An 18,118-nucleotide genomic window follows, 5' to 3' on the forward strand; every position below is an offset into this window, starting at 1 on the left:
TCGACTTTCGAGTGGGCTGGTCGCCCACAGGGGCTCTGCAGTTGGCACCTGGCTTGTCTACAGCGGTCTTCCGGCGGCCTGCTTCCGATGCGGCCACCCTAGGGAGACACAATGACATTGCCTATGAGACTGCCCTCAGGCGCAGCAGATTTGGCTGCGGATGCTGCGCATTCTAGCCCCCCTTTCTCCAGAGGATATGTATACGTGGGGTACCGCTGCTTGGTCGACTTCGTCAGGGCCTGCTATGGGCTATGAGACGGAGCAGGACAGCCAGGCCATCAGATTCAGCCAGCCTCGCCTTGTTCCTTCACCGGACTTCTCGTCCGCCGGCTGGACACAGGAGAGGGATCTACGATGGGAGCTCCTCAGGAGCCTCACCATATGGTTCACCTGGAGGGCCCGGTGCTTCAGGGCCTTTGAGGGGAGACTGGAGCCACCAGTAGAGACGGTTCAGGGGATCTGGCAGGAGTTGATCCACACCCTGCGAGGACAGTATGACCGCATCCGGGGCGACTCGGATGAGGCGATCTTGCGGCGCCAGGCCTTTCACACCACTTGGCGCAGCGGCCCCTTCTATACCCTACACGCGGGGTCCCCTTGTTGGCACTATAGGCCACCTATTTGGCTTTTCCCCTCTCCTATTGTATGATATAGCCTCTCAGTTCTTTGTACTGATACTTGTACTTTTCAGCACCTAGGGAGAGTCTCCCTGGCTGCCTTGCTTTGTTCTCTGCTCTGTTTTCTTATGAGCAGAGAGGATCTTTTGTAGCCCTACGGGCGTTTTTATATAACTAATGAAAGGATCTTTTCTCGGGGGAAAAAAAAAATTAGACTCTAATCATCAATAAATAGAAGATATATCAAACATGTTTGTGTGATTAGTGGTCTCTGTTAACACACACACATGCTAATTCATGAAAACGTCGAATTATGCAGTAGAGAGAGAAAACACAGCTTATAGAGACACAGAAACACGTAGATTTGGCCCCAAATATTTTCTTAGCAATGTACAGAGATGAAAACTACATTCAATTGTGCTCTAAACTCTTGCGAGACTCTTGCAAAGTGGCTAGAAACATTCCTAAACTCCACGCTAGTAGGCACCTTCTTTTTTCCCTGTTTTTCCTCATATTTTGACTCCTCATGTCCACAAACTTTGGCTACTCAGTTTGCAAGACTTGTGACTCCCAAATCTCGTCTTTTTACTCTGTAAAGCTATCTTTAAGGTTTACGACAAGCTAACACTTCTAAAATTATTTGTTGACTCTAAGATTGCCCGGGAACTTGAACTTTATTCTGCATCCTCAACACTTCCTCTTAAAAGAAAGCTCTCGTCTTCCAATCCAAGGTGTCTTCTAAATTTCTCATGCTTCTCTCTTGCCAATGCCTTTGTGAGAATATCTGCAATCTGATCATGTGTGTTGATATACATCACATCAACTTCTTTTGCCCTCTCACAAAATGATATTGCACTTCTACATGCGTTGTCTTGGCATGGAAGACTGGGTTATTAGCCATGATGGAGCTAATATTGTCACAAAATATGTTTACTGGCTTTTCCACTTCAAACCGTAAATTGTCCATCCATAAGACTTCACATGAAGCTTGAGTAAGTGCCTTATACTCATCTTCTATACTGCTCAAGGCAAGTGTGGGTTGCTTCTTGGGTAACCACGATATGAAACCATTCCCAAGAGAATATGCCATACCTGTTGTACTCCGTCTTGTATTAGGATCTTCTTCCCAATCTGAATCACTATAGACTTGAAGTCTCGTCTTGTTTTAACATACCTCAAGATCTGTTTCATTGCAGCAAAATCAGGTTTTCTCAGCTCATGTAAGAATTGGCTCACAACTCCCACACTATATGCAATATCCAGTCTAGTGATGGTCAAATTGACCAGTTTGCCCACAAGAGTCCTATACACAGATGAAGGCAACTGCACACTTATGGTAGTGCTACGTGTGAACACGAGCTAACCAAGGGCACTTTTTCCCATGTGGTTTTTCCCCTTGGATATCCAGTGTGAAAGGACACTCTATCTATTGCTTTGTACTTTCATATTATTATTATGGATGGACATATGTGGTAGGTTGACTCTTATCACCTCCATTGATTCTCACTCAACATTGTGTATTGTCTCCATCTCCATCTCTGTGTGGCTGTAAGCTGAAACCCTAAGCCTCTCTGTCTACGCTGTGGCTTTGCAACATTTGGTAGCAGAGCTTGGCCTACTTCTCTTGGTGGTGGACTGCTTCTATCCATGCCTTCTCTAGGAGACTGTGCGGTGCAGATTTCTCTCTGGCCCAGCTGTCCATTGCAGCTATCTAGCCCACCAGCTTTGCGCCATGACTCTGCTTAGCCCCCTTGGCGGCTCTAGTGTGGAGTGCACCGCCTCTTTCCGCCGCCTGACTGGGCGGCACAAGTGCGGGGAGAACCACTGCCGCCCAGCCAGTAGGCGGTGCTGCAAGTTTAGCGGCACTCAGCTCACTTTTTGGCTTACGTGGCAAAGGGCCTATATGCTTGCGGTTTCGGCTCCTCCTACACATCGCCGTCCCGTCCCGTCCCGTCCCGTCTCCATTGCCATCCCATCGCCGTGACCCATCGCTGTCGGTTCCTCACCGACTTAGCTACCGTCATCATCGCCTGCCTGAAGTTCGACCAGCATGCCGTCACCCATCTGCTCTCAGTCCAGGGTTCTGTCGAGAGTCTACAAGTCTGCATCTCTGAATCTGTGAATTTTATGAAGCTTTCAGCCTGTAGGTACAACACTACAGAGCACACAAATTTTGGGGCTTTTCTGAAATTCATGCAAGTGAGTACAAATTGAGGCAAAAACTGTATACAACTTTTGGGGCTTTTCTGAAATTCATGCAATTCAGCACAAATTGAAGCCAAAATTGTATGCAAAATTTGGGGCTTTTATGTTTGGAACATTTATCAGGGTTACAGAGCATAGATTTGAAACATATGTACACAAATTGAGTTTTTTTCTGGACACTATAGAGAATCTGCAAGAATACACTTGCTTGAGGTTTTATTTTTTTGCAGGCAGAAAGTTTGCATAGGAACATTGGGTTGCCTAGCAATGCACGTTAAGTGCTTCTTGGTTTGCACGTTAAGTGTGGATTCTGACATCATGGCTCAAAATGCTGGAGATGTATTTGGTGTGCTATCCCAAGAGGATAAGCTAGATGGATCAAACTACTCCTTGTAGAGTTCATGATTCGGAATTTGTTGGTAACCAAAGGGCTTTGGGGCATTGTGTGTGGTGATGACACATGCCCACCTACCTTGGAGCCAGCAACACCTCAAAGGGGAGTTTCTTAAAGAGCTCCAAGAGCTAAGGTAGAACATCTTGCTCCAACACAAGAGGAGAGAAGATGGGATGCACAGGCCATGTCTTTGATAGCCCTTTCTGTCAAAAGGTCTATCATTTTGCACATTCGTCCTGTAAGACAACAAAGCTTGCATGGGACACTTTGGAAGCAATGTATCAGGTATGCAACGAGGCAAGGGTTGCGTACTTGAAGAGGCAATTGGATACTCTTTCTATGGATGAGGGTGACTCTATGACAGATCACCTCACCAAATTGCCAGAACTTTTATACAAGTTGAGCATGGGCTGAACTGAATTTTCACCAAATACCAACATCTATATTGACAAAAATCCGGTGTGTCATTGGATTATAGAGACGGTGTCCCTTGCTCTCATTACTATAGCCCACAAAGATGCATTTGATTGCTTTATCATCTAGCTTTGTTCTGAGTTTCTATGGCACATGAGCATATGCCAAACATCCAAACGTACACATATAATCCACTTTTGGCTCTCTATTGAACCAAGCCTCAAATGGTGTTATGCTCTTCAAAGCTTTTGTTGGGCACCTATTCAACACATGGGTTGCACACATGATGGCTTCCATCCAAAAAGTATTGAGGCAACTTTTGTGCTTTCACCATACATCTTGCCATCTCTATGAGAGACATGTTCTTTCTCTCAACTACACCATTCTGCGGTGGTGTATAAGGCTTAGTGCACTGATGTTTGATGCTCTTTTGAAGCAAATAATCCTTGAATGCGTTAGGCATGTATTCTTAGCTATAACAGCTCCATCCTTGGGAAATTGTTTACGGTGCATCTTTCCTAAATACACCCCTCACATACATGTCTTATTGGAGACTCGAACAAAGGAGAATACTGAAGGTTTATATTCCACTGAAGGGAATTGAGTATCCTAGAACTCCAGAGTTGTTATCCAAGTTGTATCCAAAAGGAGCAACTTTATAGTTTTATAGTATTGTTATGGATGGATATATGTGGTAGACTGACCCTTATCACCTCCACTGATTCTCACTCGACATTTTGTGTACTGTGTCCATCTCCATCTCTATGTGGCTGTTAGCTGAAACCCTAACCCTCTTTTGTTTGGTTGTGGCTTTCCAACAAAAGAAACATCTTCAAACAATGTACCTTTCTCTGCATGAAGCTTATGATTAGCTTCCATAGGTGTTACAATTGGTTTGCAATGTAACATTCCAAGCTCGTCTTTGATTCAAACATATGCCATGCATTGTGTTAACCTCTATTGAAAAACTTCAACTCTCCCAAATTTTTCAAATCTTTCATCTCAAACTCCTTGGACAGCTCCCTCTTTACCATCTGAACATCAAATGCATTGTTTCCGGTGACATTAAGATCATCCACATATATCACCACAAGCGTAACACTTGCCATTGAAATAAAGAATGATTTGCCAACCTGGTTTGAAACCCAATATGCTTCAAGTATATTCTCAACCTTTCAAACCAAGCATGGGGTGCTTGCTTCAACCCATACAATGCTTTATGTGGCTTGCAAACACAAGACTTCTTGGCTTCATCTTCCAACTGATGCATATATATTTCCTCATGCAAATAACCATTGAGGAAAGCATTCTTGACATCTAGTCAATGTAAAACCCAACCTTGGCTTGATGCAATAGCCAAACGCTCCTTACCGTTGTCGTCTTTGCAACTGGTGCAAAGCTTTTACCATAGTCCAAACCATATGTTTGTGCATAGCCCTTGGCTACTAACCGTGCCTTGAATTTACTTATACTTCCATTTGTATTATGTTTTATCTTGTAAGTCCACTTGCATCCACTGATGGGCTTATCCATAGGTTGTGGGACAAGTTTCCATGTACCATTCTTGTAAAGAGCATCCATCTCTTCTTGCATTGCAACTCTCCGCTCTTTGTTTCCTTTTGCTTCTTCAAAACTTGTAGGTTCAACTCATTAATTCACCTTTGCCATGTATACATAATGACCATTATGTTTCACATAATGGTCATATGTGAGTCTTTGAACTGGATTCTTGTGCTCCACTCTTTGCACTTCTTCTACCACCGTAGCTTTCATTTTCAAAGCACCCTTTATTTTTTGGCCACTTCCAGGCTCCTTTGCCTTGTGTTAAAACACCTTTTGGACTTCTTTTATCATGTACATGGTCCACATCCAGACTTCGTATATATGAAGAAGGGGAAGCTGCAGTTTTTTGCGCTTATCTCTGGGCATGTTTGGCTGATTGCTGTGCACTCACTGAAGTTGATCTCATGGACTGAACCGTATGGCCTTGTTGTCCATCATATAAAGGTTCCCTAACACAATTCACATGACGCGTTACGCGTTACGCTTCCTGTTGCATGTGGAAATTGATCACCAAAACTGCCCTGCAGAATGTCACTGTTTCCCTCTTGTGAAGGCAAAACAGACATATTTTCCAAGTCTTTGAAGATGCTTCAAACTTGGCTTTTTCCCATATCTACCATCATCAAATGAAGCATTTGAAGGACATTTCCAGCCTCCATATGACTGAACCATATCATAATCCAACTCCTATGCAACCCACCATTTGTTGATTTTCATCCGGTTTTGCATACGATGTCAAAGCTTACATAAAAGCTTCTTGTTGATAGGATCATAACCTCTATAAGTCTTACTTACTCCAATGAAGACACACCTCATGGCTTTAGCTTGCAACTTAGTCCTTACCTCTTCCGGTACATGAACATAACCTATGAATCCGAAGATTTCATGTCTGCAACATTCGACTCTACTCCCATATAACTCTTCTGGAGTTTTTCATGTTTGCAACATTCGACTTTACTCCCATATAACACTCTTCTGGAGTCACATTTCCAAGCAGAGATGTAGGTGCTTTATTGATTAAGGACACGGCATATGCACAAGTTGCCGCCCAATAGTAATGTGGCATATACATCTCACTCAACATTGCTCCTGCAATTTCAGCTGTGTGTCTATTTTTCCGCTCCCCTACACCATTCATTTGCGCCATATATGTTGTTGTCAATTGCCTCTGTATACCATTCTCCCTCAAATATGCATCAAACTCATTAGACAAGTACTCACCACCACCGTCCGTTCTCAAGCACCTGATCTTCAAGCCGGTTTGATTCTCTATCAAAGCTCTAAATTGCTTGAACTTTTTCAAAGCTTCCGACTTTTGCTTGATGAAGTATATCAAAATTTTTCGAGTGTGATCGTCCACAAAGGTAACGTAATACCGGGCACCACCTATGCTCTTGTCCTTTGTAGGGCCGCATATATCTGAGTGAATAAGCTCTAATGGCATCCGCCTCAATTGTCCTTGTTTAGTGAAAGACAACTGTGATGACTTTCCATATTCACAAGCTTCACATACATGAATCGACTCACTTGTCTTGAATGAAGGCAGCCCATTCACAATCCCTTTTGCTTGCTCATCCTTTAACCTGTTTGCATTTACATGACCAAGTCTCTTGTGCCATACATCAAATTCTGACATATCCTTTACCTGTGCATACATACTACAATACATACATGCATCCAAAGCAAACAACATGCCTTCTCTCCTGTCCTTTGCAATAAGCTTATATTCAACTTTGTAATCCTACTCAAAACAGCATATAGGGTGGAATACTACCACCATATCTTTCTCATGTTGGAGAATAAGCCTTATCCAAGTACAAAAGGATAAAGGTGTGTGAAGAGCCTCCAAGAGGGCAACATATGTATGTGTGTGTGAACCCACTCTTAGAGCGGCTCACTTAAATATCTAGATATTCTACCTGTAATGACATCAGCAGTTATGTTGTATTACTTCAATCAAGTACAATGTTTTCACAGGCTCTAGGCCTATAAAAGCATTGTACTTGATTGAAGCAATACACCACAAGTCACATCATTTGAATCATGCAATCAATCTCTATCTTTGTGCATTGTCGCTAACCTTCTCTTGTTTCTCTGTTCATCAAATGCCATTGCCATGTTCCTCTTCTAGCCATCTTAGCCCCTCTCTCTTAGGGCCTTCAATGCGTATCAGAGCCCGTCACCAATGCTCCCCTCTGCTGTGTGCAGTAATTATGCGCGGCTCTCTACAGCGGCTCATTTCCCCGGCCATCCCTGTGTGGCTGCCTCCAATAAGCTTGCAACCATTTCCACTCTGCTGAGCTTCACTGCCATCTGCTGCTGCTGTGTGCCACTGTCCAGCCGACTGCTCACGACTAGGTAGTGCTCAGTGTGCCTCTCTTTATCTCCTTGCGACTCTTGTCCACCACCAACGCTGCCACCTCTGTGGCCCAGCAGCCATCAACACTCTTCATTGTTGGCCGACTCCAAACAGCAAAAACGACATATTCACATTCACCCAAGAAGAGCAGCCGATTTGAAGAAGAGGGAATTCTCCATCTCTTGCAGCAAAGCTCAAAATCAGCAAATCAAAAAGCTTTAATAAATCAGGAAAGTAAAATCAACTTGGGGCTTTTTTCATTCTCTGCAAATTCTGCTTAATTAGAGCAATTAATCCTAATTACTTTGTCGTTTTTCAAAATTGAGGGTGCAAATCTAGCATTTAAGTATGCTAAAGCATCATAGATCAAAACTCCCTTGTTTGGAAGACCTAATTTCTAGAAACCCAAATTTTTGGAAAACGTAAATTTTTGGGGCATTTTTTGTAAGGGACAGTGGCATTGGAAACTCTCCTTTGCTAGGCCCTTCCTAGATTCATAGCATATCATAGCTGCCCACATGTTCATTGAAAAGTTCAATGGGGAAAGTTTCCACACGTGTCAGACTAAACTGAAATTTACTCTCATGAAGCAGGGCCTTTGGCCTTTCATTGAAGGGGAAGAGAAGATGCTCGAGAATGAAGTTGCAGCTTAGGGGTCAAAGAGCCTTTTGCCTCATAACCCTTGGCCTCTCTCATAATTTCATACACCATGTTGAGAAAGAGAGAAATTTATGTTGCTTTTTTTGGCAGATGCTGAGCGCGCACCAACAAAGAAAAAGACTCATAGAGCTTTGGAAGATATTAAGGAAAGCATTGCAGAACTTAGATACATGCAAAAAACTATCTTTAAAGAAGCTAAGAGATGAAATCTAGCTTTTAATCTTAAATGTATTGCACTTTTGCAAAAGATGGGGTGTTGTATGAACTCTTTGTGACACGGCAAAAAAGACCCTTCGAGCTTTGTAAGATTATGAAGAACCATCTTCAAAGAAAACACGAGGTGAAATATATCTTTATTTTTCTAGGGCAAGGTTTTTCATAATGTAAGGTATATGAAGTTTCGAGTGTTGTCAAATTCAGTGCTTTCAAATAGCAAGAAGTATCTTTCCATTTTTTGAAAGAATACTAATTTCCCTTTCCCAAGAAATAAAGATAGGTCAAGAACGTGTGAATTGAACCCTGATTCTTTGTTATATAAGTAATTCACTATCAAGGGGAAAAAAAGAGATGGATCAGTCTTTTTGCTATTGTAGTAAATGTAATCAAAGAAAATTGCATCCTCCATTGAAATTTTGTAATTGGTTAACTTTAGAAAAGATTTCACACTTTTAAGAAAGATGAACTGTATAGAGTTGATAACTGAAGTGTACTAGTGACCCTCAAGTGTAAGAACACGAAGAAGACAAATGAGTCATATATAAAAAAAGGGTGTGTTGAGTAACCCTGGATAGTGTTGTCAATATGGAATTTAACATACATGTGATCCCAAGCCACACCACTTTAGTTAGTATTCTACCATATAAAACCAAAGGAAGGCTTCTTGACAAAGTTGGGTCAATAAATTTAATGGTGTTATTCTTGGGTAATATTATTACCTCACCGATTGCCAATAACTAACATTTAAGGGAAACATGAGGGTATCATGAAGATACAACTCATGTCAATATCCAAGGATCTCACAAAGTACAACGAGCAACCATTCTTGCAACACTTGAAGACCACATGCAAGTTCATTGCATGCAATTATACAAAGGCACTTGGAATCAAAAAAGTATTAAGTATGTAGCTTTTCCACTATGCTTCGTAAAATTTCTTGCAAGTTCATTCATGCATGCAATCATACGAAGGCACTTGGAATCAAACAATTATTAAGTCTATAGCCTTCCCATTGTGCTTGGTAAGCATAGCAATAAGTTGGTATCTTGATCTATAAGACATCATTGAAAATCCTTTTTACAACATATCTATTCAACAAGGTTTTGGGGCAAACAAATCTTGCAACTCATAAGAATTTATAAAAAATAGGAGGGAGTGAGTAAGTATACAAGGGCAATAAGAAGCATATTGAGTGAGTGAGTAAGTATATAAGGACAATAAGAAGCATATTGAGTGAGTGAGTAAGTATATAGGGACAATAAGAAGCATGGGCAAAAGATTTGATGACTCAAGTCTCAAATAGTACTTCATAGGTGATCTCAATGATGTAATCCATGAGAAATTTTAATGCTAGAAGATGGTAACAAGACTTGGAGCCTTGAAGCAAGATATCAAACTAAAGGATATATTGTTGCATTAGATGGAAAGGGGCTATGATGAGGAGTCGAGCTCCTCTAAGACTTGTAGTGAGAGAAGCATATGCAATGTAATGAAGAGTCAAGAATTGGCATGGCTAAGGTGGCCAATGAAGTAGTCTCAATGATCCAAGAGTAGCTTAAGGTGAGTAATAACAAGGACTCTTGATCAACCTCATCAAGAATCCAACCCTAATTTGATTACATAGGGTGCCTATGTGGCTTGTGTTACAAAGGAGATGCCATTATAACATATGAAAATATGTGGGTGACCACATGACATGAAAAAATGCATGTACAAGGATCGATGTAAGATCCTCCACGAACACCAAGTTTAGCAACAACCTAACTACAATTAGAGTCTTGTGCAAAATCAACAACTAGGCCTATTTCTAACCCAAACCAACCACAATATGTAACACCTATAGCCAACATGGTTGTGGGGTTGGATGGAGGAGCATATGGGGATGATCAAAGAAGTGTGCTCTAAGCGAATGAAATGGTGTGTGTATAGTAGAAGCAACATACAACACATACAAAAAACTACAAATATGTAAAGCAAAATAAGCACACTTCAAACCCCCACCGTCACAAGGTAGGCAAAGTGTATAAGATCCATGCTTGCATGTACCTCCTTTCACAAATCTATCCACAATATAATTCCCTTCTTGCTCAAATCTTTATGCCTTGATTTTTGCTTTTACTTACAAAGTGCTGAATCATGTCACAACCTAGTTCCCTCGCAAAATCGTCATGCCTTATGATTCTTGCCTTTATAATTTCTCTACATAGAAATATCCTAAAAAATCAAACACTAAACAATCATACTATTGCATGTTCGTCTCCCTAGTTAACATACCCTAAAAGGCAATTTCTTACATATCTTAAAAAGCATTATCCTAAAAATGAAACACTCCAAAGGTTAGACTATGTGTTGATAGTAATCAATAGCATGCATCTTTGCCTTCATAATCACTTCTTGGTGCCAACAAAGTAGGTTGTAATTCATGATGCCAACAAAATCAATGTCTTTAAATGACTAGGGGTGATCTTCAACAGTTAAAAATGTGGTATAACCACCAAGGTGTACCGTGCAGGTCAATGACTTAGAATGAGAATTTCTCAAGATGAAAGTGAGCCTTCATCATAAAATAGGAAGGCCTCTAACACTAACACTAATATATAATATGCAATTGATCATCCGAAGGAGAGAGAAGCAAAGCAGACCAAGGCCTCAAACAAGAAGAAGTCTCACACAAAAGGATGGAGCAGGCTTAATGAGTCCTCCAAGAAGGGCCCTCCCCACAAATCATCCAAAGGTAAAAAGTAACCACCTGAGACATCCACCTCAAAACTACCATCAGCATGGATCATGGATTCCGCATGTCACAAGTAGAACTCAAGGATAAGAAAAAAGGGATTCTAAAGCTTGGGGTAGTCACTTTATACAAATTTATGACATCATGTGAGTCAATTGATAGGATATAGTCAAATCTTATAATATACAATGTATACAAGGGGGGTGTATTTTTAGGCCTCCTTTAGAGTATGTAAATATTTGAGGATAAGTATACACACATTAGACCTTCCAATTAAAATAAGATTTTATGTATTAGGGGGTCCTAAAATGTCTCAAAATATATAAAGGGGGTTTTTATATAAGGCCTCAATGTGATAAGAGCATTTTTAAAGAATGCTTGCCCCGATTTCTAAATGTGAAATTTGAAGATATATCATTTAAAGATCTTGAAGCACTAGATTTGTCCATAATAAATATCTCAATTAACTCAATGTATAAATCGCACACTCATACCCTTAGTATGTCTCTAAAAGCCAATCTAGCATCACCAGTAGTGGAAGGTGCCTTTAGGTGTGAATGACCAAAGCAATGGATATATGAAACAAAGAAAGGATGAAACACTCATTAAACCATATTTCCAATTTATCCAAGATTTCTATAATCACAATGAAAGGCATCTTCATGGAGATAATGGATCTATTTTAAGAATTCCAACAAAAAATTCTAGAGCTAAAACAAGCTGATTCAATTGAAGAGGTAAAGCAAGAGGAGGACATAGAAACAAACTTGCAACATTTTGAGGGGATCAAGAAACATAAGCATTGGAAGTGAAAAATTCCTAATGAAGATGCATGCATAATATTTGAGGATCTTGAGATAAATTATAAAGACTTCACTGCAAAACGAAGAGCCTGAAGGAGCAAAAAATAATCCAATAAATGAGGATAAAGATGTAGATAGTGTGACACAATACAAGTATTAGGAGTAGCAAATAAAGCACCAAAACATCATTACAAAGAATAATAGAGACACATGAGTACACAATTAAAGATAGCATCAAGAAGATAGAAGATATAACACCTAAGAAATATCTCCATGGTCATTACTACTAGTAAGATTTTGAAAGCGTTTTGGTTATATACACCCAAGAACATTTGGTGGAATAATTTTGAAATTGTATATATTGGTTATATGCACCCAAGAACATTCGGTGGAATAATTAAAGACATGCAAGAGATTAATAAGATTACCTTTGGTAATGTAGCCAAGAACGTTGGTGAAAAAGTTCAAGAAAAAGTGGAACATGCAAAGAATTCATAAGATTGCCTTTTATGAGGATTGTAAAGAGCCCTAGAGTTTGAATAAGCTCAAAAAATAAGTGTTCCTAGTCTCCAAGCTAAAACAAAGGAGGATTCTATGTATGGCAACAATCATAGTTAATTTTTCCAATAACTTCATAAAGTTGGTGCACAACTTCAGCCATGTCCCTATGACTGTTTTCATGGGCTTTCTTGAACTTTTGGGCAAGGGAAAAAGGGGATAACTCCTTAAATAAGGAAAAAAAGGTGGGACCTATCCTTCAAGAAAGAAGATCTGCAAGCCGATAAGGTACACCCTTCTGGAAGTTTGGGTGAAAAAGCTAATCCTAAGAAGAAAAATCTAAACCTGGCACACTAAGCAATCCCAAAGCCGCTCCGCCTTGTCCAACCAACACCCTACCCAAAAACCCTCCACCATCAGCATCCATCAGATTTATCCAGTTCATCCACATTTCAACTCCTCGTTCTTGAGTTTTTTTCTCAATTTAACCACCTCATCACCCCATCCATGAACCCCTAATCATCAAACCATTCCATGAGGGGCCCATCCTCAATGTGACACCACTGCCAAACACACAGGAAGAGGCCAATGAAGACGATGGGAAGGACCTAGGGGTGTCCTTACTTGCTATCCATAAACATAACTCACTCATCCACCCAATGTATAGGACCTCACCTTCCAAGGTAACTTCCATGATAGCCTTGGCATCCCCTTGATATGTCCAAAATCCAAGATCAAGAAATGGCCAACCTTTAGGCCTAGTGGAAGATCGACCACATGGGAGGTTGAGCATTGAATGAAAAGATGCCAATGAGTTGTCAAATTGTCCATTTTGGGGATCATTTATGAAGGGTGTAAGGGGCTGTCATAAAAGGGTTGACTTTTTTGATTCCCACTTCCCTTTTTTGGAAAATGCCCATATCTCCCCAATTTAAAATTCAAAAAATATTCCCCCAAACAAGGAAATTCTAATTTCACACTAGACTTTAAAAAAAAAACTTTCACATATTCAGGTTTCACGTCTTAATGCCTTAAGGCCTCATGCAAAAAAAAGGGAAAAAAAACTCTTAAGGCCTCATGCCAAAAAAGGGAAAAAAACTTTCACGCCTTAAGGCCTCATGCAAAAATAAATAAAAATAAATCCGTGAGCCACATGTTTCATGCCGTGAACCATTCTTAACTTTCACATTGTGAAACAGTCCCCACGCCAAAAAATAAAATAAAATCTGTGTCACGTGTTTCATGCCATGAACCATTTCTAAACTTTCATGTCATGAAACAGCCACTGCACAAAAAAAAAGTTCCATGAGCTACATGTTTCACTCCATGAACCATTTTTGAATTTTCACAACTTAAGGTTTCATGCCTTAAGGCCTCACGCCAAAAAATAATAATCAAATTTGATAAAATCTATGAAGTCCGTTTCATGTCGTGAACTGCACCCTGTTGGTTCACGTCGTGAAAGGTAGTTCGTCATCAAAAGAAAAAAAAACTCTGGAAAATAGCCCTGTTTGGAGGCTCGTATCTCCTAAACTGTGAACCCGATAAACATGCTCTAGTGTAGATCGAAAAGGGGGCATTGAGCTCTTGAAAATTAGTCTTGAGCGTTTGAGGGCAAAATCCATCATTTTGGTCTCTAACCAACAGCCTCAAAATTTGACTCAGAAATCGAGGCAAAAAAACGGTTCTTAAATTACTACAAATCGCCCAAAACAGCGCAAAAATGACTGCAAACCATATTCAGGCTACTTTTTGAGGGTCTAAACGATAAAATCATGAAAAACTCATAGAGACAAAGTTGTAGTACTCCAAAAATGCTACAACTCTCTCATACAGAGTTTTTCTAAATTCCTTTTGGAACACCTTCAAAAATGGGCTGCGAAACATGGAAAATATTCTCGGGAAAAAATTTCATCTTCAGACAGTGATGGAAAATAGGTTTTGAGACCTCCTCTTCCATCTGGGATGCTACTAGGGCGTTCACGTGCATGTAATGCCTAAACTAATTAGGGCAAATGGACACTCACTGGACCCAATGAAGGGTACGCCAAGCCTCCTGAGGCTGTAATAGACTGTAAAGAAACCTAAATAGTTTTAAAAAAAACTATGCTTGCTCATTAAAGGAGCAATTGGCAGCGTCAAGACATGGCAACAATAGAATGGCAACAATAGAGGGACTACATGGGCCGGCACCCTCACTGAACCCAATGACTGACATCTTCGAGCCATTGAGATCCATGCTCCAACTGTAACTCCCAATATCAATTGCCATGCCAACAACAAGCGTGTCATTGGGATTTACACCTCCTTGTCCCTTCAATCCAATCGAGCTTTGGTCCTTTGCCTAATGTTCCCACAAATCCTATAGGTACCAACCCTCTTCAATCCCTAGATGCTCATACCTTGGACATACTGACTAATCTAGGAAGGGGGGTTGCCCAAGGACTAAGTGACTCCTTACCCACATTCGCACTCACATGCGGTCTCAATACACATGCAAAAATACGACTATAGATTTCCAAAATCATGGGCAAATACGATGGAACGACTGATCCTATTTAATTCATACAAATGTTTGAACATAGATGCAAAGCCTTTGGAAATCCTAACTGCCCCACCAAGGTACATGTGTTGAACCTTTGCTTAGTGGGAAAGGCTAGCCGATGGTTCATCACATTGATGCCCATGCGATCAAGATAAACTTCAAGACTTTGAAAGCAGCCTTTATCCATGGCTTTTTAAGATAAGGTGATCGATAGAGTGCAACAAGAGAACTCTATTCAATTGAGCGTAAACCAAACAAAACCATTAGAGGCTTAAAGAATAACAAGATAAAACTCTTGGACTCATGATGTGAGGCATGGGAAAAATTAAACGATTCTCAATTGAAGACAAGGGACAACAAACTGTCGACACCAAGGTGGAATTAAAGGACAGGGAAAAGGAGCCTGTTGAGGACATAAACCCAAACGAGCCAAAAGGTACATATGATGCGGAAGCATCCACCTCATAGGCTACCACTCAAACACCAAAAAACCCATGGGTAACACAGAGAACAAAAAAGCAAAACAAAAAATTCGTTCTCGTTTCGCATGGGCAGACATAATGAAATCCTAATGAACTAAAGAAATTCAGAAGATGAAACAAGTTCCAGTACGTTGCTAAGTGAGGATGAAACAAGTTCTAATTCGTCACTTAGTGCACCTCACAGACCAATCAAGAAACTAGAACCCACCCAACCACCCCAAACTGAAAATCATGATCACATGACATATGTGGAATGCAAAAGGCAAAGCTTAGGAGAGCATGCTTAGCATTGTTGAGTTTCATACAAACAGAATCACCGGTTGTGATTGAACCTCATAATGCCAATCCTAAAGAAGCAACCAAAATACAAGAACCAACGGAGTATCGCTTCCCCTTTCAAGAGGAAGACGTTCTCTCTACAGAAGAGTCATTAGAGACAGATTGCACGAATTATGCGATTGAAAAAGCACGTGAGGAATTTGATGAATCCCTTATAAAATTAAAGCAGTCTCTTAAATCCTCACTTGGAGGAGTGCTCTTCTCTTATGTGGCGAAGCCAGCATAGCATTAACAATTGCACCTTTAAAGATTAAACATAAGTTATACCAAGACATCAACAGCTACATAGAACAGGACTGTGAGAATTCACAAGTCTCCAAACAAACCTGAGTTAGAATTGTCAGAGGACCGAGTGTGCCATTGTACACACTGGGTACTCTTGAAAAAGCTGAGAGCCAAAAATAGGATGAAAGTGAATGCTAGGAATATGAAATAGAAACAAGATCTAAAGTTGAAACAAAAACTGAAACATCCATGGTTCTACTTAAAGATTCTATCATGATATGGTTGGATTTCCCTACAGGCAACGATGCTAAGCGTAAATGCACGGTGATTAACCCTCAAGCTAGTCATAACATTATGACAATAGACACTTGGGTGTCATTGTTGGGACTGTTAAAATATACAAGTGAATAGGGTTGTTACCATATTATAGTAGTGATGTGTGTGAACACACTTAGGACCGCCGGGGCACTTTTTCCCTCACTAGGAGGTTTTTTCCCCCGTGCATTGTATATACGCCCATTATCTTCTAGGGCTTGTTATCTTTCATTTTTGGCACTCATAATACACTACTGTGTTGTGCTCAAGCTTCCTCATCTTCTTGAAGTTGTGTGTGCATTCCTGCAACCCTAATTCCAACAATTGGTATCAGAGCAGGCTTCCTTCTCCCGGGCAGCATCACCGGCACCTGCCGCTTCATCTCCTCCGATTGCAACGAGGTTTCACGAGCGTCTGCAGGTTAGTATATGCCGTGGTCGTTTCAGAATTTTGATCTGAAGTCATTTCGCCCTCCGTTTTTGCATTCCAAGTACTGCGCAGGCAAAATCGTCCTACTGTGCAGATTTTCTGTCAAGATTAAAATCTGCAGGACAGGTGCCCATTCGTCTGTTTTGGGCTGTGCTACATAGCACAGGTCGATTTTATACAGGTTTACCTCTTACAGACAGCATTTACATCTAGTAGTACAGTCATTGGCCATGGCTGACAACAATGATGTGTTCCGCATGCTGGCTGCTGAGGATAAGTTGGATGGCACCAACTATCCATTGTGGGCATATATGATGCGACATGTATTGGTAGCAAAGGGGTTATGGAATATTGTGCAGGGTATTGATGCACGTCCTATTGTGGCTGGGAATGCTGCAAATACATCAGAAACAGGTACTGTTGATGATGGTGCAGGCACAAGTGCTGTAGCAGCTGTTCGAGAACCACCACTTTCAGCAGAGCAGATTCGTTGGGATGGTAGAGATGCGCAGGCTCATGCCTTGATTGCGCTGTCTGTCAAACGTACCATTATCCCACATATTCGCTCCTGCAGGACTTCTAAGGATGCTTGGGATGTACTTGCCACATTGTATCAGGCAAGAAATGAGGCTCGTGTTGCTTATCTCCGAAAACAGTTGGAGAATGAGCATATGAACGAAGGTGATTCTATGGATAGCTTTTTGACAAAGATCAAGGATTTCAAAGAGCAGCTCATTTCTGCAGATGAAATCCTGTCAGACAGTTCACTTGTGCAGACTGTTTTGAATGGTCTACCAGATTCTTATCAGGGTTTTGCTTCCACTCTTCGCTTGATGATGAAAGGCAATCCCAATGCCTTATCATTTGAGGAGTTAGTTTCTGTTTTGCTGCAAGAAGACCAGTCAAGGCAAAACAGGAATAGTATGCGTGTCGCAGATCAAGCTTTCGTTGCTAGTCAGAGAAGCGGGAAAGGTAAAGCTGGCTTTTCTTCTAGTAAGCAGAAATCTGCAAATGCTGCGCAACCAAAGAAGGAAGACAAAGATGAGAAGAAGGGTGACAAACAGAAGACATTTTGCAAGTACTGTAAGGGAAATGATCATGTCATCAAAGCGTGTCCTAAGCTGGCTGCGAAAGAGGCTAAGAAGAAAGAGGCTGGTATGGCTGTTGCAGATGCCTCTCCTTCTAACAATGAATCTGCTAATGTTGTGCTAGATACAGAATGGGCATTCAATGCGCAGTGCAGTTATGACCCATCTTTGCATGACACATGTATGTCTGCAGTAGATTCAGATGTATGGTACTTTGACAGTGGTGCCACTA

The 18,118-nt window shown here is 40.9% G+C and overlaps 1 protein-coding gene across 5 annotated transcripts in view; it reads left to right on the top strand.

Annotated features, from left to right (window-relative positions):
• LOC147602946 (Polynucleotidyl transferase, ribonuclease H-like superfamily protein) overlaps positions 1-8,576 on the top strand; it is a 105,271-nt gene extending 96,695 nt beyond the window's left edge. For 3 of the 5 annotated variants that reach the window (XM_086797116.1, XM_086797112.1, XM_086797111.1), the window contains one exon: positions 8,303-8,576. In XM_086797116.1, the coding sequence (XP_086653242.1) occupies positions 8,303-8,418 (116 nt within the window). In that variant the 3' untranslated portion in view covers positions 8,419-8,576. Of the gene's footprint in view, positions 1-8,145; positions 8,208-8,302 lie in introns of all 5 variants that reach the window. The other 2 variants (XM_086797115.1, XM_086797113.1) reach the window with 2 other exon arrangements.
• Positions 8,577-18,118: the final 9,542 nt, after the last annotated feature.

This window comes from Cibotium barometz, chromosome 65 (assembly GCF_041138505.1).
Source record: "Cibotium barometz isolate CiBa-2024 chromosome 65, ASM4113850v1, whole genome shotgun sequence".
Classification (NCBI taxonomy): Eukaryota; Viridiplantae; Streptophyta; class Polypodiopsida; order Cyatheales; family Cibotiaceae; genus Cibotium; species Cibotium barometz.